At 39.4% G+C, this 23295-nt stretch overlaps 2 protein-coding genes across 4 annotated transcripts in view; both read right to left on the bottom strand.

The window, feature by feature from the left end:
• The window catches only part of LOC109857261 (fap1 adhesin-like), a 39792-nt gene extending 28579 nt beyond the window's left edge, over window positions 1–11213 (bottom strand). Inside the window, exon 1 of one of the 3 annotated variants that reach the window (XM_020433412.1) lies at window positions 10904–11213. The gene's annotated coding sequence lies outside the window, so the exon portion shown is untranslated. The remainder of the gene's footprint in view (window positions 1–10903) is intronic. The other 2 variants (XM_020433413.1, XM_020433414.1) reach the window with 2 other exon arrangements.
• A 3088-nt stretch (window positions 11214–14301) lies between these two features.
• On the bottom strand, window positions 14302–22577 carry LOC109857262 (MFS-type transporter SLC18B1-like). Its single transcript, XM_020433415.1, has 9 exons — window positions 22435–22577; window positions 21924–22331; window positions 18738–18833; window positions 17868–18158; window positions 17095–17215; window positions 16790–17013; window positions 16447–16622; window positions 16166–16334; window positions 14302–15985 (listed from the first exon to the last, which is right to left on the bottom strand). The coding sequence occupies exons 2-9, from the start codon at window positions 22035–22037 to the stop codon at window positions 15683–15685; spliced, it is 1494 nt and encodes a 497-aa protein (XP_020289004.1). The 5' UTR covers window positions 22038–22331; window positions 22435–22577; the 3' UTR covers window positions 14302–15682.
• Window positions 22578–23295: the final 718 nt, after the last annotated feature.

Here is a 23295-nt window from a genome sequence, read left to right as displayed (position 1 = left end):
AGGAAATTTCGGACGTACAGCAGCGTCAAAGTAGCATCTACTTTTTTTCTTACTCCTATTTTGAGCCTATCAGAGCCTGCAATGCGCAGTCTGATCTGAGAATTGAACCCTACTTTAAAACTTTAGCGGGAAAAAAGGAAATTTCGGACGTACAGCAGCGTCAAAGTAGGATCTACTTTCTCTCTTACTCCTACATAAAAAAAGAGGAATTGAGGTTCAATGTAGACGCTAAATTTCGACTCGGGAGGCAGTTGGAACTAAAAACACGGGTGTTGTTGCGCGAATATGTGATGGTAATATTATTTATTCATGATGTATATAAATGAAGCATAAGAACGTTTCAACCTTCGGTTTAGGTCTTTATCAAATTCTACAAATATAATATAGCAAAATATTAGATTTCTTTAAATATTAGATTTATTATATTTGTAGAATTTGATAAAGACCTAAACTGAAGGTCGAAATGTTATTATTGTTTCATTTATATACGTGAATAAATAACATTACCATCACATATTCGCGCAACAACAACCGTGTTTTTAGTTCCAACTGCCTGTCACGTTTGAAATTTATATCTTTTCTCAGTTATAAGCCTTGGTTTAGTTCAAAATTACTTGAAGTGAGGAATTTCTTTCTTCATTGGTTTTTTACACAAACGAAATTAAATACGTGACAATATCTGCGAAGGACGTGTGCGCGTTTGGGAGGACGTCGCTCAATTATGCGGACTCGGACAAGTAGGTGTGTCGAGAGAGAAACAGTTCGGTTTCCGTCAACGAACGGTATCGAATCGCGGCGCGCGCGCACATGCGGGTAATCGTCGTTACGCGAAGACAATGGAAATAAAACACACAGCAACGGTTGTTTTTAGTTTGTTTTATGACAATCTTTTGTTCTTCTTCTGAAAATGCGATTTTGGCACAATTAGAATCGCGTATCTACTTGAACGGAAAAAATTATCGCAATGGAACTTCAGATTTGATAAAAAAAAAAAATATTTTTGTATTCTTTAAGTAGACTTAATTGTTTTTCAGGAATGAGCCGAAGAAACTAATATACTCTGTGTCGTATTGTGGTTAAGCCTCAGAACCGCAAACGTTACCACTGCACGGCCTTAAGTTGAACAAAAAAACGCGAATGAAATAGGCGCTTAACGTAAGAAATTTGAGAAACAAATGTCGCGCGAGTAAAAATACCTTTTTTTTTTACCGCTAATTATCAAATGTCAAGTATATTCCGCGAGGACAGTGTGTACAAAAATATATATGTTAATTTGAAGTAAATGACAAATTTATCGCGCGTCGAATACGCGCACTTTTCTGGTAAAAGCGGTTTGTAAACCGGATTCTCGAACGAAATCGTGAAAACGATTCCCTTGCCACTTGAACGTGAATTTCGCGACGCTGTAAAATTTCGCAAAAAAAAAAAAAAAAGTGTCGCGCTCGATGCCCCAACGACTTGCTCGAGCCGATCGATCGACACGAGTGAGTGAAATTTTAATATATTCAACCGCGTGAAATGTCGCTCACCGTAGTTTAAAAAAAAAAAAACAAAAAACAAAAAACAAATTATCTCGCAGATTTGACGCATTGCCTTGCAATGCCACGTCATTGCAACTTCGTTGCAAGTTCAAGAATACAAAGTTGCTTCTCTCTGACGAAGAAAGTTTATTTATGATGAAAATCAGCTAGCGAGTTTTAATTCCCATATTTCGTCTTATCAATTTTAAAGCGCGGAAAGATAAGGTTCTGGAGAACTTATGTTTTTTTTTAATTAATTTGTTCAAACACGCGCGCGCGAGAATTTATTAGCGTTTATCGCGGTCGTCCTCGCGCGGCTAATCAGGAATCCAAGAATGACTTATGCGGGGGAAAGTTCGCTCGCGCGAGTCGATTTCAAAGGAATCTCGACGAGGTTGCGCCAAGGACGACTCCATTCGTACACAACCGCGCGCTACGGAGACGCCTCCACCTACCACGAAAAATCTAATTAATGCTTAATAAATGCGATCAGAAGAGAATTCTCGTGTTTGTTCCAGACAAAAAAAAAAAACAAGATATCCAACTAGAGAGATGAGTTCGACACAAAAAAAAAAAAAAAAAAAAACACGATTGCGCAGTTCTCTCAAATACCTCCAGAGGTGAGATTTTCAACTTTTGATCGAGAGACCTATCTTCGAACGATCAATTCGATTCGTCACGGTAACCGTGACAAAGTTGAAAAACTTGAAATAATTAACTTCTTAGCACAATTACAATGAATTATTCATTAATTATTACTCGTCTGCGGCAATTGTCAAGTATATTAATTAAGTAATTTAATTAAGCATTATTCATTTAAGCATCATTATTTCTGATACACCAACGTGCCAATCTGTCAACCACGCGACAGCGATGTAATTATTCTTTACGTAATAAAACGTTATAGGCAAGTTCTTTTTTTCTATTTTTGAACAAAACAATTATCGTGATCGGCACGCTAGACGTTAATGCGTGATTGAACGTCTTGGGCAATTAGTTAATTGAATTCCTCCGTTTGCGAAGAAGCAATTTTTTCCTCGCAATTACATGCGCGAGGAAAAAAATTGCTTAATGCGCGTAACTTAAAAATATCGTTCGCGCGGTTGCAATAACGATCGATCGATCGATCGATCGCGCAGAAGCGCATTCGGAGAAAGCCGCGCGAACGTCCTTAGGAAGTCGGCGCAACCTCATCAAGGCCGTTTTCCTCGACGATTCCGCCGCGAAACCGTTAACCCAATTATTATTTAGCGACCGGCCGATCGAGCGAATCGCGTTCTCCGCGCGACAACGAGCAGAGCGCAGAGAGGAGGAAAATCACAGGAAACGTTATATAGCGGTTATATATTGTACATCGCATCGATCAAGACGATTGCGAGCCGTGTAATCGACAATTCTGCCCGATGTGAGTTTGTTATTTACGTTTTTTTTTTTTTTTTTTATTTGCAAATCGTTCCCAGCGCTTGATTGATGAGAAACACGTCGTTTATCTCTCGTCGATTACCACGTCCACTTTAATCTAAATGATTCCTCTTCTCTTCAAGAAGTGACGTTTGTATATGTGCATGTGTAGAAATGTGAAAACACAAGCTTTCTATATATAATTAATTAACGAGCGACACTTGCGGTCGATCGTTTTGTCTGAAGATCGGCCTTTACACTCGTTTCGCGGTTTTTTTTTTAATTTTTTTATTTTTATATACGACGGCACATAACGTAATAATCTCGTCTCGTGCCAAAATAAACAGCACGCACACTGTGACCGATGCTCGTCGTTTTTTAACGATCCGAAATCTGTGCCATATTCTCACGGATCTCAAAATGTTTCATTTCGCGTCGAGTATTATCTTCGATAATTATCGAGCCGTAATCGGAGGCAGCATTTTTTTTTCTTCCACTCGTCGTCATTATAAATTCTCAAGCGGGAAACTTCGTCCGAGCGCGCAAATAAAGAACCCCCAGAGGGGATAATCATTCGCGTGGTTGATTGTTCAATTTCGTCCGTCGCTCGGAAACGGTACCTTCGCTCCGTCCACCAAGGACGTCTTCAATTCTTTCGTGACCGACTGTCTCAACCCGGTTGCGGACTATACGCGTGCATATAATGACGCGTTGCAAATCCTCGGCTCCGCGGATGGGAACAGGGTTCCCTCGCGACGCGAGGAGAGGCAAGGAGGATTAGATTCCCTCGGCGAATATAATGTCGTCGTTCGGCGCGACCGTAATCGGCGCGACCTGACGTAACAGGTCTAACTGTCCCCCGACGCCATTTTGCGAGCGGTGAACGGAGAACGACCGGCTTGTAACGCGATAACAGCCCGTTTCGACGACTGGCGCGGCCACTTATTGCAATTCGAGCCGAAACAGCTGATGGTGGCGGGTCCGCAACTACCTGCGGCCTCTCTATCGGAGGCAAAGTTTCCTCGAGACCGAGCGTTTCTCGCTCGAGGGAAATGACCTTTCGTTTTTGTTTTTTTTTTTCCCCAATATTGAGTCTGCCTCAATTTTGTGCGGTTGAGTAATATATTATTGTTACATATATATATAATTTAACTGAATGTAAAAAAAACAAAAAACAGTTTACGCTCGTCTCTACGGGGGAGGAAAAGTTTCCGATGTCCGACGACGTGTGCGTTCCGTTCAATTAAACCGCGGTTTTCAACGAAAATTTCACGTTTCACACAACTCCGACGTTGGCAACGATTTTGCTTTTTTTTGATTAAAGCCTTTCCTGTTGTCATTTGCGTTGTCTCTCTCTCTCTCTCTCTCTCTCTCTCGGGGGAGTCTTTATTTTGTCAAAACACTGGAACGGGACGCGCGCGCGGCCATGCGAAGCGCGCAACGCGCGGATAAAATTATCGGCGCGCAATCGGAATATGACTCGTGCGAACGGCGACAAACTATCAATTACCGTATCTAACAAGTATATATACATATATATATATATATATATACACTGTGTCTATTGAGAAGTCGTAGACCTCCGTCGAAAGTACGGTCGATAGAAACTCAAATGAAAGCTGCTCCGCGCGAGCGGGACAAGTTACAGCGCCACGATGTGTATGTATATATATATATATATAAGTTCGCGATTGTGACTTCAATAACTATTCGCCGCGAGTTTTATTTCTTTTCCGCGGCATAGAAATCCTCAGTCACGAAGGCCGATCGTCGATCCGATCGATCGCCGCGGCTCTCGCGGGGCGGCGAGGAGCAAGAGACACCTGCGTTCGTGCAAAGCGCGTTGCACGCGATCGAGCCTCACCGGGCTGAAAGAAAAACGCTCATTTTCACCGCGCTCCGTTCGAACGGAGATGAGAATAAAAAAAAAAAAAAAAGAAACAAACACCGCGAAGAAGAGGATATTTGAATTCTCATCCGAGTGATCAGATATCTCGCGTGGTTATATACATATCGGGTATAGAAAATTGTGTTTGCTACATCGTATTCTGCCGTTCAACATCCGCGAAAGTCGCGCGGAACATCTTGCCTGAAAAGAACGAGCTTATACGAACGAGCGATGATTGTTTTCGCGATGACGGGCACAAATTAATGTAATTTCACCTAATCTCATCGGCGTGCGCATATATATAAAACGCGAACGCCGCGTTTCTCGGCCCGAGCGTGCCGATCTCGATACACGTATCCGTCCGATGAATGGATCGCGCGCGCCAGGTGACCCATATACACGTCCCGCAATACACGCCGCGCTGACAGAAAGAATGCGCGCGCGCGGCCGCAAGAAAAAGTCCAGTTATCTTGGAAGGTACCGATATGTTAATTCAAAAGTAATAAGATATTTAGCGAAGAGAGAGAGAGAGAGAGAAAGAGAGAGAGAGGAGCCTCCTTCCCGATCCGGTCCCGAGAGTCGGTCGAAGACGAGAAGAAGGCGACGACTCTCGGTCAGGTGAGCCAGACGAATTTTAAATAGTGAAAGTCCGGGGGGAAGAGCTCGATCGTGCTCGAAAAAACGCCGCCGCCGCCGTCGCCGCCGCCGCCTGCTGTTCCCGCGTCGCGATCTCGCGAAAAAGACAGCGAAGACGTGATCAACGCGGAATTAATCATGGCCGCGCTACGATTCCGGCGAATCCGGAAATTCGCGCGACGCGATAAAATGCGGCGGCAAAATTTTTTTACAACGCACGACGAGGGGATCGCTTTCTCGCGCGACGAGACGCATCGACGTAATGTACATACATATATCAGAGGTCTACCGGAAAGTTCTGTCCCTTTTTTGGAATAAAACAAAATACAAAATTTTTCTTACCGTCAATAAACTTTATTAAATAATATAATTGCCATTATTATATTAATGATTTCTTGCTCAGCGTGGAGGGCAATTTGTATATCTCATTTTTGAAAAATTAAGAAAAATTTTTATTTTGTTTTATTCCAAAAACGGACAGAACTTTCCGACTAGACCTGATATATGCATGTTTCACGGGCGCGTCGCGCGGGTATCGTGTTTCGTGTGTCAAAATTGTGGGGTCTTTTTCTCTTGATGATCGATCGCCGTACGCGAGGAGATGTAAATGAAACGCGTAGTGTTTACTTTGAAACTAGATTCTTGAGAAAACGACGATGCCGCGCCGCCTTTCCGAGAGGAAAGGCGATAACATGTACGGGCTTCGTAAAAAAAAAAAAAGAAAAAAATATCAAAGCACATTTTCTCTCATTCTCTTTGACAAAAAAACTGGCACAGCGATATATTGGCGGCGATGCTTAAAGTAATAATGAATTGAAAAACAAAAAATGTTGATGCGAACAAAGTCGATACACGCGTTGCGCGCTAAAAATAAATTATAAATACGTGTACGTCCGTTTCGTTAATTAAACAGCTTCGCCGTATGCAAATAATAATTGCGCGGAACTAACGAGCGCGGCGCCACACGCGATAATAAAAAAACGCTCGTTGAGTTTAAAGTTCGCGATTCACGAGACGATATATTCGCGCGTGGCAACTCCGCAGGTGAGAGATTCAACGTGTGACGTCAATTGTTTCATTGTTTCGCCGAGAATACGCGGGCAGAAGCGCGCGGATTCTCTGCTACATGTAAGCGCAATATAAAGTATATATATATATATACGCGCCGCTTTTACGAGCCTTTCTTCGTGCGGTGGCCGAGGTGTTCTTTTTCGGACGCGAACGAACGAGCCAGTCGCGTCTCTCTGCCCCCTCGAGGCGCGCCGAAGAGAAGATACCGCGCAGAAATGGCAGAACGTGCAACTCCGCAGCTAAAACGAATACATAGATAAAAAAACACGGCAGCCGCTTATCTCGAACGAGCTTGGAAACGAGGAGAGACTCGAGCAATTTATTTATCGCGACGACTTTGACGAGCGCTAACTTTGAGTCACACAAATGCGGGAGATTCGAAATTTCAGAAGTCAAACAATTGAAGACAAGAAATATATTTTAAGTCTGTATGTGTTTCTACATATATTTTATTTCGTACACATTCAATATTTCTTCCAGAGTATCTTTGAATTTTTATTTCTATTTCTATACACTCACACACATAAGAGATCTAATTTTAATTAATTAATTAATTAATTAATTAATTAATTTTATTTCTTTTCTTATTGATTTAACAATGCGTTTCAAAACTAGTTTCGAGACTCGCGAGGAGTTTCGCGAGACGCAACCTTGGCGAGAGATATTTAATTACGTCGTTCATCTGCGCAATGAGATCTCGTTTCCTGAATAGTCGAACGAGCAGAACCCGGACTGGTTCGATAAATTGAATGACGTTCAACGTCGCGCGCCGCGTTATACTTCGTAACGGGAAACGCGTTCGCCGCTTTCGCGACCGCGAGGAAAACCCGTATAATCCGTATAACCGCGAGGTGTAAAACTTTTACCCCGGCGTCGAAGTTTTTTACGACCGCGCGTGTACCACGGAACGGCAGAAAGAAATTCACTTGGTTCGATGTGGCCGGGGGGGAAACTTCGTGAAGTTCCGGGCCCCGGGATGCTGGAACATCGCGGTGTTGGTACGCTGTTCGCATAGCCGGTTCGACTGCATTTCGTGACGACGCCGCTCTCTCAATCTCTCTCTCTCTCTCTCTCTCGTTCGCTTGCTTGCTCGTTCGCGTTCACACACGGACAGATACAAAGACACTTTCGGTAAGGGGCCCCGAATTTCTCCGGTGGTCGTGGTTCCTGTGAAGTCGGGAGGCCCCCCGAGATACTCAAACCAGACAGAAACCATATGCAAACCACATGCGGAGAACGATTGCTCCGCCTCGGACGGAGGAAGAACCTGTGGTTCACTTTGTCGAGTAACGAGCCGAAGTCTCTCTCTACGTATAACGTGTGTGTCTCTCTTTTTCTCTCTTGTGCTCGTGGTTTCTATCTTCGCGTCTCCGTTTCCACCTCGTCGCGCGTGTGCTGTTATCGGGCGATTAATTTGGGGGGAGTCCGCGTGCGTCCGCGCGCGTCACCTCGCGCGTCTTGATAACGCCCGAGGGAAGGGATAATGGAGTCGCGATATAAGAAATTGTGCGCGAGATAGAGATTAATCGCACGCTTCGCACGTTTAACACGACGGTCTCCGGTGTTCGATTCCCGGACGAGCACGGACGGGCTTGTTTACGCGGATGGCAAAGATTGCGAGAGACAAACAGAGAGAGAGAGAGAGAGCGGTCGAGGTCTTCGCGGCGCGCGTTGGATTATTCTCGTGACAAAACGTCGTCGTGACGAAAATAACACGACGTCGATCCGCGACAGACGAGGCTGTCGTCTCTTCTCTCTCCAAGGATTTCCATTCTAAATTTCGATGACGAATTCGTCCAACTCGAATTCAAAGGACACTTACGTAAAAGAAACAACAAAAATAATCTCGAGGAAGTAAATCATAAATTCGTTACAATATATAATGTCTGAAACATTTTATTACGTAATGTCCGATAGAACATACCGAGTGGAAATTTAGCGTCTACATTGAATCTCAATTTTTGAAAAAAGAAAATTTCGGACGCATAGTAACGTCAAAGTAGCATGTACTTTTTTTCTTGCTCCTACTTTGAGCCTATCAGAGCCTATCTTGAGCCTATCAGAGCCTGCAGTGCGCAGTCTGATCTGAGAATTGAACCCTACTTTAAAACTTTGACAGGAAAAAAGGAAATTTCGGACGTACAGCAGCGTCAAAGTAGCATCTACTTTTTTTCTCACTCCTACTTTGAGCCTATCAGAGCCTATTTTGAGCCTATCAAAGCCTGCAATGCGCAGCCTGATCTGAGAATTGAACCCTACACCGAAAAAATGGTATTCTTGTTTTGAGGATATCCCACTTACTTTAAGTATATTTTATACTAAAATAGGCGCCAAGAAGAGTTTCTTATTTTAAGAGGAAAATCCTCTAAATAGTAATATTGATAAGAATATGTACTGATTAGAATATAAAAAAACTCTATAAAAAAACATATATATCTCACTATCGAAAAAGACTATATTCTTAAATTAAGAATATATTCTTAAATAAAGAATATATTTTTAATTTCAGAAGAATATCATCTAAAATCTTTAAGAAGATTTTTTAAGTATAAAATCTTCTACTTACAAGAATATAATTTTTTCGGTGTACTTTAAAACTTTGGCAGGAAAAAAGGAAATTTCGGACGTATAGCAGCGTCAAAGTGGGATCTACTTTCTCTCTTACTCCTACATAAAAAAAGAGGAATTGAGGTTCAATGTAGACGCTAAATTTCGACTCGGGATTTTTCCAAATAAATAAACAAGTTTTATTCCTATAATTATCTTGTACAAAATAAAATGGAGAAAGTTTCCGGCGACATCCGCGGTTAAATTCCCGCGGGGGAATCCCCTTTCCGTGGCACAAAGAGGGCTCAAAGGCCGTTCAAGCGCAGTCGAGATTCCATCGTGGATACAACACCCACACCCACGTACTCGTTCCCGACATTAGGCTAACTCGATTCGATCTCCGGCGATGTACACGTCCGTTCGTACATCCGTCCGTCTGTTCGTTTGCCCAAAACTTCCCTTCCCGCGGACGCGCCTGGAATAATGTCTCCAAACCGTTCTTCCGATCGTATACCCTATGCGGAACTAGTCGAGTGGTTTCTTTCAAATAAAAAAAAAAAAAAGCGTTCGAGAACGTTTCGCAGAGCGAGAGGCAGATTGTACGCGCGATCGGTTATTATTAGTTCAATAATTTGCGATGGTTTACGCAAAATGGGGGGGTCCCGCGCGCCATATGGTAAGCAGAAAAACGCGTACGTGTATATATGTTTTTATTTATATTATATTGAAATTCCAAACCCCTACACGTATTATTAATTAAATTTTTTTTTCTGTAAAAATACACGTTTCACGATTACCTGTTCTGATTTCAAAACTGTGCCAGTTTGCCGTGACCTATTTTTTGAAAACCAAGTGTCAGGGAGAGAGGAATTAAGGATTTTTGATCGAATTCTCGAAAAGAAAATCAAATGTTCGTAGTGAATTTTGCGACGATGATTTATATATATATATAGACGACAATACACAAATCGGATTATTTATCGTGTCCGCGCTCGTATTTTTCGTTCGCTCAATAACACCGAGCGTTCTCGCTCGAAAACAAATAGCGATGTTTACGAACGTGCGCGTATCATATTTCTGCCACGAAAGTAGCGAGTAAAGAGCGTTTATGAATCGCTAGGCTCGCAACTGCACCGCGCATTCAAATCACCGGTCAGTGCTCCGCTTGGTTATCTCTACCTCAGCTCGCAGGCCGAGAGGGATCCGTGCACGCGCGCGCGCGCGCTCTGCGCTCTCGTGCCGCGGTAATATTAATAATGGCACATGCACTTCGCGGACTTGCCGCGTCGTTCCCGCAGCAACTATACTCCGAGAGAATCGTGCGTTTTCTCACGATTAATTAATATAATCGGCAATTGGATTGGTAATTCACCAACCAGATGAATATATTTCTCGTGTTATTTCTCTCGTGTTCGCGTTTCGCAAGTAAAATATTCCGCGACGAATTCTGCAAATCGTTATAGGAGTCAATAACTCGCGACAGAGTTTTAGTATTATCGTCTTTCGACATCTTATGTCGTCATGTCCCCCTCATAAAAAGTGAATGGCACTGATGACTGTAAGGGTTCGAACACATGCATCAATTTTGTAGTGTTATAAAATTCTGGTGTTAGGCAACGGTGTAGGCCAACGGTGTATGCTTCTGCGAAAGAGTTTTTTTTTTTTATTTTATCTTCGAACTTTTCATAAAACACATTAAATTATTACAAAAAATACAAATAATTTACATTCGACATTTATTTTTTATCATATAGAGATTTGCGATTTAACGTCTCTCTTTTTTTATTTTTTAATAATAAAATCATCTTCAAGATAAATTTTTGGGCCAGCGTCAACTCACCCTTACCGGCCTTCCTAGATTCCCATGGCACAGTGCACACCGGTATAAACACGAGTTTTGTCTCTCGTCACTTTGCTTGCTAATTAATTACGCGACGACACGTTTCAAAAATCGCGCACGTTTTTTTTTTTTCACTCGCGATTTCAGACCGCAGACGAGTGAGAAAGAAAATTATACGTCGTGTAAAAAATCGAAATAAAAATTCCAACACCGATCGAACGATATTTAGCGCGAGATTATAACGAACCGCTGAGAGACGCCGACGACTATTGCGGTCTTCCCCTTACGATAGAAACGAACTTTGGGCCTGCGGAGCGCTGTCCCGCTCCTCCCGGTGCTCAGGACCCACGGGTCTCTGCGCTTGCGCACTGAGAAAAGTCCCCTCTACTCCTTGACAGAACGAAAGGTAGAGGGAGAGAACGACCGGCAACCCTCTTTCCACAGACTCGCTTCTTTTCGCGAGTTGATATACATATATTGTATATATATGTGTGTGTATGTATATATCTCTAAGTGTATATGCATATATATATATATATGTATATAAATGCACATGCGTGTATCTTATACTTTTACCTGCTCCTCCACGTAGTGCTCGCTCAGGTGGCAGCACCTCGCTTGACGCGTGCACCTGATGGCAGGCCGGGAACGGAAGAGGTCCGAAGCCAAGTGCATCGGGAACCTGCCCACATCTGTGCGGAGGAAAAGTCCGAGCGACACTCATTGACACTATCGACTCGATCTTTTTTTTTTCTAGCCCGCAGCAGAGAATGAACACGTTCTACAGAACGATTTTGAAATATTGCGTATCGGCAGATATAGTAACCGAATGCGTATCCAAGCGTAATCAACATTCAATTCGGTATTTCAAGAAATTAGACTCTCGGCAACTGTGTCTCTCTCATTCCGATATAAAAACTAGTAAGGTCAATAATTATAATTATGATAAGGGCTGTTGGGGAACCGGTAAGCAGGATGTTATTGCCGTAAATAAATGTATTATATCTTATTTACAAACGTTTCGGTTTTTATTCAAACCATCTTCAGTGTATCTATATAGAAGATGGTTTGAAGATGGTTTGAATAAAAACCGAAACGTTTGTAAATAAGATATAATACATTTATTTACGGCATAACATCCTGCTTACCGGTTCCAACAGCTCTTATCATGATTATAATTATTGGCATAACCAAAGGAACCCGAGGAAACACCTCAATATCAGAATAACTAGTAAGGTTTCCAACAATGAAACTTTTCATCAAGTTGATTATTCGTATACGTTGCAAGATAAAAAAATTCTCAGTTGAACCAGGAGAGAGAGAAAGGTTGAAAATAAAAAAACCTTATCGCACTTTTTCTCATTTTTCTTTTATTGTGTTTTCTTTATCAGTTTCTTTTTTCTTTATTTTTTTTTTTTTTTTCATAGACGAGAACTTTGACAAACAAAGAGTCAATTGGGACTTCTGTCGCACGAGAAGGTCAAACGTTTTTGATTGACAAGGAAAAGGACGTGGTTGTTACGTAATCGCGCGTCGTCTGATAACGCCGGTGTCCTCGACCGGTGTGCTTGTTCCTTCCGGCAGTAAAGTTCTCGCATTCAGCCAGCCGGGACGCGCGGTGAGATCCGCAGGAATTCGCGACGTAACGCCTTATGTCTTGTCGTTAGGAATAACGCGCGGAGAAAGGGAGGGGTGAAAAGGGTGGCCGGAGAAAGGGAAGCTAGTGCTTCGGAGGACACTTGGATGCACACGGGTGAGCAACGCCGTATGCGTTAATAATCCTTCCTCGTCTCTTTTACCTTTCATTCGCTTTCGTGCTCGGTTGTGTTTGAAGAAAGAAGGGAAGACGAGGACGCACGGATCCTTCGCGCCTCCACTCTCCCCTCTTTGTCTCTTCCTTCCGCTCGCGGAACGCACGCCCGCGTTCCTATTTTCCTCTACTTTATAAGAACTCTTTGTTTTCTGTTCTGTCCTACGTATGCGAGCGAAACCTACGAACTTTTTTCGTTTAACAAAATAATTACGAATTTAGCGTAAAACGTGAACTTGCATTTGATAAATTTACATTTTTTAATTTGATTATGTGCTAAATTTGATATAATTTTATATGTGGCATTATTTTATCTTAAATTATTTTTTTTTAATTATTTTTTCAAATTATCTTATCTTAAATTATTTTTTTATTTACAAATCACGTTGTCATCAACTTAGAATATATTATAACGTAGAAAATATATAAAGTGTAACTTTTTTGCAATAAAAAGAACATGATTTCAACATCTCTAATTTGTCGGTCGCGTATGTTGCAATCACGTGACAACGTGAAAAGTCACTCTTTGACACGTCGAGCTACGTGCCAAATAGTGTTTCTGCTCGCACATTGTAGAAACAGCGGAATCATTTGCCGACAGATCGATGCACACGAGTGAGCACGACTATATCCGCGGAATACGAGATATAGTTACGGAAAAAAAAAACGCGTTATTTGACTTCTCGCGTTGCGCATATTCGCGCGCGCGCGCGCGCAAAAGTTAAACGGGACTGTACAAGTTGGAAAAATTCAAACCAAGTTACTTGGAAAGGATTCAACAAACTTGATGAAGTAATTAAAAATTATAGCGGGAAAATACAGAACCACCTGTTTCTCGAGATTGAGCGACGGTGGTGATGAAATTTGGCTCTCGTCTGGTTCGAAGAACGGAAAATTATTATCCGCTTTTTTAATATTTGAGACGTGAGTCACCGGCGTACACTCACACGCGCAGAGTTCGCGGAATGAGCCTTTTTCATATTGTTATACATACACACACACACACACGCGCACACACTTGCGAGGATTGAGAGACGGTCACGCATATATTGTCAAAGAATTTGCGCACGTGCGTGGGCGTGTCGCGTATGCGTGAACAGCTTGGAATTCAAATCGAACGCGAGAAAGAAACGCTCGAGAGACAAGACGACGTTCGGAAAACGTGGCCGCGTGGTCGTTAAAGGCAATGAGAGTCGCATGAAAGTGAATTTCACGGGAGAAAGAGAGGAAAAGATACTCATCTCTTCTTGCGCGAAACGTATCGGCATCTAATCTCGCGTATGCGAGATGCACGGAATGCAAAGATTTCATACGTACGTCTGCAGTACACGTGATTATCACGTGAAGAATTTTATTTTCCAAATAAAATTGTAAGAAAAAAATGAATCGAGAGAAAGAGAGAAAATATTACGCTTTTAAATAAAAAAATATTTTTATCGCAAATTTATTAGATTACATTACATAATTTACATAAAAATAATTAATTACGCAATAACACACTTACATTAGTTTTAACTCGGTTGAGACAAACTTGATTATCATCATTAGTTAGTTAGTTATCGGTTATAAAAAACCTCGATAATCTTCATTGGTTATTACTTTTTTACTCTTAGATACGATTTGTTATCATTACGCTGATTACAATTTGAAGAACTGTTGTTTTTTTTTGTTTTTTTGTTTTTTTTAACGATTGTCAGACGTGTTCGCACGGTTTGCGCTAAAAGTAAAAGGTACGAGAGTAAGAGTCTGACGAATATATCGCGCTAATAAGATTACAGCTGCTGCAGAATCTCGCGCGCACGTGATACGCGATTCGAACTTCCTCCCGCGCGCACTTTTCCGAACGTCATTATCGCATCAGCGGCAGTTGTGATCTCTCTCGGGAGGCGGAGGAAAGATAGATCGAAGTCGAATCACTCTCGGCAAAACGAAAAAAACGACGTGGCAAAAGCTCGTTAAGTAAACCGCGATAAGAGCGCGATTGGCGATAACTCTTCACTCTGCGAATACTGGTTGTACCGTTTTATGCACCATTGTTTCGCCCTTCCTCCTTCTGCATCACGTGTTTAAATTACCTATTCAACATCTAAATGCGCAACTGGTTTTTTTTTATTCATGAAACAATGTTCGTATTATATTTTTGAACACCGTAAGAAACATCGAGTATTAATCGCGTACTGCATTGAAAAATTATACACTTTCGAGGATATAGACACATTTATCTTGTTTTTTGTATTAATTAAATTGCACTTATTATAATAAAACATTCTTTAAATTGTTTTTTCACGATCGTAAAATTTATTCTAAAAATAAAAACACATCTTATAAATAAAAAGAGATTATTCGCGAGAACAATGCGAATTTGTGTTTTTGGAACTATATTATGTAATTTTTAATTAAATAGATCTAATAATTGACCTCTTTTAATTTATATTTACGCTCCTCACTGTTTACGACGAGAATTTGCACAATTGTGATATCTTAAATATATCAATTGATTCACATTAAATTGTATGTAATATATGCATGTGTCTTTGGGGAGACATTAGTATATATATATATATATGTCACATAAAGAGCTGTGTGTTAATGTAAATAAAACAAAAATTACTCCTAGTTAATGAGTATCGATACGCGAAATTTGAAAATTGAACTTCGACAATTGTCCGGGGCTCGTCTTTTTTTACCACTCTCGATTCTGTAAAAAAACATTTACGGGGTAAATTGTTTACACATATTTTATCACAACTACTGTAATCTAAATTGCTAGAAACGCTGCTCTCTAAAATTTCGAATCATCATTAGTTCGTCGTGAAAGCGACAAAGCGACCAATAACGAGACATTTCGCTGCTGCGTATTCTGCGGAGGGGGGGGGGAGGGGGGAAAATGAAAGAAAGAGCAACATCTTGCGCCGGTGTTTAATCCTGTTGTTTCTCTCGTCGACGCGAGGCTGATTACCAGTTGATTATCACGTGGTGAGTTCCAGATATCGTTTGTTCTCGATGGAACCGTAACTGTGCGAATAGCGGCCGCTGTACGACGCCCTGGACCACGCTCCGGCTCTATTTGAATAACTGTTGCAAGAGATCAACGAGTTCATCGCATTCGGCCTGTCGATCGGTACACCCTGGCCACGTCCCGTCTGCTGCAGACTGTTGCTCATCGATCGCCCGCTACCGGTCAACGGTGCTCTGTCGTCGATCGTGCCGACATCCGTGTACGGTTTAGGCGTGTGCGAGCAACTGCTCAGAAACACCGCGGCTATAACTCCCTGCGGAAACAAACAAAAGCATTTGACTATTTATCGGGATTATCTTTGTAAAAATAATCATTTTGCATCGTACAATATCCGTTTTTTAATTTGTTGGTTAGTTTGATTTTTTTTTATAGAGATGTAGTAGTTTAATATTTTTTTTAAAGAGATGTTGAGATAAAATAATCACGAACGTACTACAAGCATGTGAAGTAAGACGATGAACATGGAGGCGTTTCTGAAACCGATATTGTCCAGTAAAATTCCCGCAACGCTGGGACCGATGAAAGCTCCGAGGGCGAAGGTGCTCGTCCACAAACCGCTGATGAGACCAAGGGTCTCAAGATTGTTTGGAAATCCGTACGATCTTTTTTAAAAAAAATAGTGGTTTATTTTTTATGATATATCGACATCAATAATTAAGATCTTATATAAATATTTGTGTGAGCGCAAAGAATGTTCTTGCGCGCGACACTCACATGCTCGATCGCAGCGCATCCGTGAAACTCGCAACCAGTTGTGCAGCCATGCCCAAGCCGTGGATCACAAGGCCGAGTATGGTCATCCAGATGATGGTGGGTGACGGAATGAACGGCGCCGGACCGACCAAAGAGAAACCGACCATCACAAGAACGCAACCGGAGACAGTTGCTATCTGAAGAGCATCATATCTTATATTTTTTTTTCTCGACCATATACTTGCGCGATGTATTTGATGTGGTTTTATAATATTTCAGAAAAAGTTAATTAATGCAGTTAATTTAATTACACGGTAAGGTTTCTACGTATAATTGGGGGAAATTGTTTAATCTCGTTACCTACCTTCGGATGCCAGTATTTATCGCACAGCCAGCCCCAGGCTGGAGCTGTGATCGCGTAAGTGCCTCCGTTAATGACGAACATCAATCCCAAAACGACGGGGCTCAAATTGAATTGTCTGAGATGTGGTTCCAAAGTTGCTTGCAAAAATCCAATGCTCATGCTCGTCGCTATTATCGACATCGAGGCAACCATCACTCCCGGAATTTTCAGAACTTTCGTTACTCCTGTAAATCACAACGAAAGTATATAAAATCGAATTATTATTATTCGAACGTTATTCAAAAAGTGTTCGATCGATAATGTACCTCCACCATTATCAGCATCCTGATCATTGTCGTCGTGCACGGGCAGAATGAATGCAGTACTGACAGCTGCCAAGAACAACGCCGAACCAAGGACCACGAATGGAGTGGTGTATCCTCCAATCTAAAATAATTAATAAACACAAATTAAATTAATAATTAATTAAATAAATATGATATTAACGCGTTAACACAATTCGTGTGGATAAAAATAATAATTTTTTTTTTTTTTCGGTTGTAGCTGGGCAAGTGTGAACCATTTGCAGGGTGTTTTGCAATAAATAAATCTGCTAATTTTATTTTCCAAACGTTTCGGCTTTATTTTTAACCTTCTTTAGTGGATTTCTTTATAGAACACTCCCTCCTGATTTATCAAATGACGAACATTTTATGGTTGAATTATAAGTTAAAATAGTTTGTGTCAATTGTAAAATGACATTTGTAAATTGTAAAATGTTCGTCATTTGATAAATCAGGAGGGAGTGTTCTATAAAGAAATCCACTAAAGAAGGTTAAAAATAAAGCCGAAACGTTTGGAAAATAAAATTAGCAGATTTATTTATTGCAAAACACCCTGCAAATGGTTCACACTTGCCCAACTACAACCGAAAAATTTTGAAATATCGTTAAGAACCCATTCAAACCAACAACAATATTATTGTAATAATTATTTTGCTTCTCATTGTATTTGTGAGTAAAGCAAAATTTGCGTACTCTCTTAAAAATGTGTAAGGGTCATCAAATTCAAAATTATCACAAAAAAGAGATACGTTTACCTGATAAAGGGCACCTCCCACGGTGGGGCCCGCGATTAGGCCCAATCCGAAAAAAGTCTCCAGACTGGCAAATGTCGTGGCAACATTATTCGGAAATTCTTTGGCGATAATCGCGAAGCTAGCTGTTAGAAATGCAGCATTTCCCATTGCCTCTATTATTCTGATTACAAACGACAGAATAATGAACGGATAATGACCATTAACTTTGTCCAATAAGCCGAAGAATATAGCGCAGGTTCCTGTGGTCAGGATACCCCCGTGGAATAAAAGCTTCGGGCCTATTCGATTGAGCTGTGAAAAACAAAAATACAAATAATAATAATACGACTCGTTAATTGAAAATAAATCGTCGTATCTCTCGGTCTGGCTTTATTTTTACTTTTAATTTTTTTATATTTCTTGTAAAATTCTCTCGCGCGTGAAAAACTTGCGAGCGCAAGTGGAATGCCGTTCCACGAGCCTGTGGAATGGCAAATCTCGATAATTGATGTTAAGCCTTAAAACATTACTCAGGCTGTAAATTGTGTAGACTGTATAGATTCATATTTATTTACATTTAATTACTATTAATTATGTAGATAAATGCTGTTATTGTAGATATTTGTATTCTTATTTACTTTTTCCACGTGTATTTATTACAAATGTATTTGTTAAAATTTGATCTAAAAAACAAGAAAGAGATTTACACAATCGTGTTAAATAGTATTGAAATAAGCATTTTCGAGATTATAACGTGGGACAAGTTTTATCGCTGTAAGTCTTATCTAAAAGCAATTCGTGGCGTAACGCGGAGATTGTCGAAATTGTGGAGAAGTGCATCGTAAATATAATTTATTTTCAAAAATTGTATCGAATTGCGTCGCTACTTACGTGTTGCCCGTACACCGGGCTAATAATGAACACCACTAGTTCGAATATCCCGAAGACCAAACCGTATTCCGACGGTGATGCACCTTTTTTCTCGGCCTGTAAAAAAGAAAACAAAAACGAAATTTGTTTGTTCGTTCCAATGGGCGTAATAATTTTGCGTATAATTTTGCAAATCCTACATTTTTGTTAATTTGTTGACGGAACAAATTAACAAAATTCGAAATAATTCGGTAATTCAACGTCGAGTTACGCAGCAGTTCGTTATCTGGTCGTTATCTAGTCCTGCACTGCGATAATTAGCTCGACGAGATAATATTTCGAAACTTCGGAGCTTCTCGGCGGTGAGTATTAAACACAAACTAAATTATTGTACGTTGCTATTTGTCTGCCAATTGATAGAAACCGTGTACTTGGACACGTGTTCAGTACGTGGACACGCGTGAAGAAAGATTGCGGCCTTGTGATGTATTTCCAACACGCGTAAAAAATCAAGCGTGAATTAATTTACACAAATGAAAATCAATCATGTTTTTTAAGATGACAAAAAAATAAAATATCGCAATATCATGTTGTGACGTGATAATATGCGATATTGTAACGCTCGTGTAATTTAATACATTCTTGAAACGTTGGAAAATGTTTTATTTAAAAAATGTTACCAAGTTTATTTTATTTAATACTTATTAAAAAATTATAGCAAAGTTAGTGCCGATAATGGTAGATGATTAGTAGCGACGATTGGTAAGAGAAAAATGTTAAATTTGTGATCTAATTGCAAGTTTGCAAACAAAAAGTATAAGTTGTTATTAACTAATTATGTTATTTTAAGTTAAATTTTAAAGATATTTAATTGTTTGACGATGATCAGAAATGATAAGTTTTGTGAGTAATTTAACCACGAAGTGGTAAATAAATTCTGCAATAACACACACATAAGTTTGATAAACACAAGTTTTGCCAATTTTTGTTTCGTTGCAAAAACTATGACTCATAGATTTTATTTTTTTTAAATAACGGGAGTTATTGTTTTCTATACACACATACTCTCTCTTGAAAGAGAAAGAGAGAGGGAGAAGGAGAAAGAATAAGTCATATGTAAAATTCTATTAAAAAAGAAATAAATCGAATATGTCAGAGACTCTTCCTTATCGGAAAGATTTCTTTGAAGAAACGTTAACCTTTGTACTTGTGTAAGAATGATTTGAACTTTGATAAATTCGTCGCCTACGAGAAGACGAGATTAAAAAGCTAACGGAAAAAATTTTTTTCAATTCCGATGTAAGAAACACACTTGAAATTTTATATTGAACGAACAAAAAGCTTTTATAACGGCTGTTGAAAACCACTCGAAATGTTTATTTTTGTTTTTTTTAAATAACAAAAGAATATTATAAAGAGATGAGAATATATTTGTTAAACGTATATTATTATTGATCAAACACGAACGTGTGTGCTGTGTTATTTGCATAACATAAATAAAGTCGGAGCTTATAACAGATTCTGCGAAAATATGTTATTTCGAGTTTAAAGATGTATTCCGAGCGTCGATAATACAAACAACAAATGTAAGATTGACGAATCAATCGCAAGCAGCATCGATTCTTATTACGAAAGGAACGAACAAGAAACAGATAGCGTTTTTTTTTTTTTTTTATATCGTCTTATTGAACATTAACTAGCAATGAAGGAGACGAGAATGGCTATAAATGTTTGATTTATGGCTGCTAACAGTAGACCGTTAAGATAACCCTGTAAGTTTTTTTATAGCAAATGTTTTTGCGCATACGACGCTTAATATCGTGTCTAGCGCAATTTTCATTTTTTATAATAATCGTGAGAATTGATATTGCTCGTGTCGAGGTTTTGTTTTTTTAAACGAAGCGAATATTTATACTGTAAACTTATACAATGATGCTTGTTACTGTTTAACTGATGTTGTTTTATGTTGCAGATGTAAAAATTTCGATTCTTTCGCAATTTTATTTTATAACGAATTAGCTCGAACTTGAACGAGTTTATTCGTTTATTATTTTATTAATGAAAAATTAGGAATCACACGTTAAGCAATTCCGTCGAATATTTTACGTTTCCACTTTTTTGGGCTCTACTTGCTAATCAGTATCACGAGGTTTTTTTTCTCACTCGGTATCATTTCGCAATGATTTATCAGCTAATAAACGCGCTAATAAAGTAATTTTATATAAGAATTTCGTCATGTGTGTGCGGATTTCTCGGCACTACAGTACCAGATGTACTTTATTCGCGTTACGTGCTTCGATTATCTCTCTCTCCTTTTCTTCATTTTTTCGCATATTGGTTTTAAATCCAAGGAAAATGCTATTTTTCTCAAGAGAGAAGACTAGCGCAGAATAATAAAACTAAACTGCGGTGTTTTTTGTGAGTTCTCTCGTTGCCATATTTAAAATTTCTCTCGTTTCGTAACGACAATTGATAAAACTTGCTTTATTTTACAACTGATATTATTCTACTGAAAACTGCGTCTGCGCACGAAATGCGAGAGATTCGAGATCATCTCCTGGTCTCGAAAGTGTTTTTTCGCAATGGAATTTTTAAACTTTAATAAGAGGATAAAAATGAAATATATTTTACATATGTATGAGATGTAAATCATCACTTACATAAATTTTTTAATTGAATTTAATTCAATTTAATCTTTATGTATATATTACGTTTAAAAATATATATTTTTTTACGCATAACATATACATATATATTATATATTATTTATATATAATATATGTGTATATATTATATATATTATTACAATATATTTTTATAATATATATGTATATATTATGCGTATTAATTTACGTTGAATATATAAATATATATATATTTGCACATACATCCGGCATATTGGCTCGAACCTAATATTTAATTGAACATTTCACGAGCTTTTATTATCGTGTTGTAATATATTACACAAATGTTTTCTCATATCCTTCATTATTGTAATGTTGCCGAGACGACGCGCTATAAACTTGATAATCATTACTATTGTCGCGCGACTACCTTGACACGTGACTACAATCACGTAAACATTTTTTCAAATGCAACGTAGACACTCTAGAAAGTTGACAAAAATTATTTCGAACAATTTAAATAACAATATTCGTATTCCGTAAAAAAAAAAGATTTATTACAATTATTCATTTGAGTCTTTACCTCTTGAGGATAAAACGGAGCTTGCAACGAAACGCAAATGGCATTGGCGAAGTCGGCGATACTGATGACAATCAAGGTGAGCCATTGTCGTTTGGTGAACTGAGCGATTGCCATTCTAGACGCACTTTCTTTTTTTTTTTTTTTTTTTTCACACTCTTTTTTCACAAATTTCGCGCAACACAAGTAAACAAATTACAACTTCCCCTCCCGAGACGAAAATCGATTGTTACTAATCGCGAATTTACGACTTAGGGAAAGTAACACGTTTCGACTCTCGTCGACGACTACGCTTGTCACTCTTATACGGTAAATAATACACACTTATATCGCTAGTTTGAGTACGCAGCGCGTCGTTTCTCGATTTATTCGATTTCGTTTGCGCAAGCGAACGAGCGTTTTAGGTCCGTTCTACAATACAGTCGTAAGCTGTAAAATGTGAGAGATCGCGACCAATTGCAGATAAATAACGAAAGAATAATTGATTGCGATTGGTCAATTTCTTACGACTCACAGCTTGCGGATTGTATTGTAGAACAGGCCTTTACCATGTACGCGGCACGAGGCGTCGTCATTTGCTCTAAGACAGTTTATTTTTGAGGAGTCTTGGAAGAGAGGAAACAGGTCAGAGGTCGAACGCGATATTATCCTACCACCGTGCCTTCTCTAATTCATTATCAGCCGCCGGCGTCTCGCGCGCGCGCGTGCGATGGGGCGAGCGACCGGCGCGCCGGAGCCGATTTAACCCCGTTCGACGTGTCGGGAGAGAGTGTCGGCCTATCACCGTTTTTCATTGCTCTCGTTCGCGCGTACGTGTGCAAAAGCGCTCGGAGAAAAATTATTTCTAAAAAAAAAAAAATGTAAAATGTGCAATTTGTTTTATATTTAATCTTTTTTTTTTTTTTCCAATCTGCAAGGACCGGGTTCGAGAAAAGAACCAGTGATGATATTTTTTTGTATCGACTTTGTTGTGTTGTATTAGATTATAATTTTTTACATATATATATTTTAAATACAATACAAACACATAACGCTTGTATTCTTGAAATTTGACGAAGAAACTATTTACTCTCGGATGATATGTATAAAGAAACGGAAGAACTTTTTTTGTTGTTCTTGTGATTACGCACCGATCTTATCTTTCTAGGAGATAGGTCTTATCGAAGTCGTTAGAAATTCTAATGGATTACATATTTACGTATCTTCAAATACATGTTTTCAATACAACTTTGTTCTGTCTTCCTGTGAAACTTGTTTATCAGTTGCAATTCAATTTTAAAATTTACAAAGTATATACTACTGTATATCTATATCTAGAATTATAACGTATAATTTTTTCGCGCTCGACTTCGTACTACCGTCATCATCAAACAAA

The sequence above is a fragment of the Pseudomyrmex gracilis genome, unplaced genomic scaffold (genome assembly GCF_002006095.1).
Source record: "Pseudomyrmex gracilis isolate BER0280 unplaced genomic scaffold, ASM200609v1 scaffold_153, whole genome shotgun sequence".
NCBI classification, from domain to species: domain Eukaryota; kingdom Metazoa; phylum Arthropoda; class Insecta; order Hymenoptera; family Formicidae; genus Pseudomyrmex; species Pseudomyrmex gracilis.
Note: the sequence above shows the minus strand (reverse complement) of the source record. Positions and strands in the feature narration are given on the sequence as shown.

Excerpts from the sequence above, each read along its gene's own strand:
- LOC109857262 (XM_020433415.1), bottom strand. The coding sequence starts at position 22,037 with ATGGCAATCGCTCAGTTCACCAAACGACAATGGCTCACCTTGATTGTC. Across the intron at positions 18,159-18,737 it reads GCCCGGTGTACGGGCAACAC|CTCAATCGAATAGGCCCGAA; the intron begins GTAAGTAGCGAC and ends TGTTTTTCACAG. Across the intron at positions 17,014-17,094 it reads GGATGCTGATAATGGTGGAG|GAGTAACGAAAGTTCTGAAA; the intron begins GTACATTATCGA and ends TGTGATTTACAG.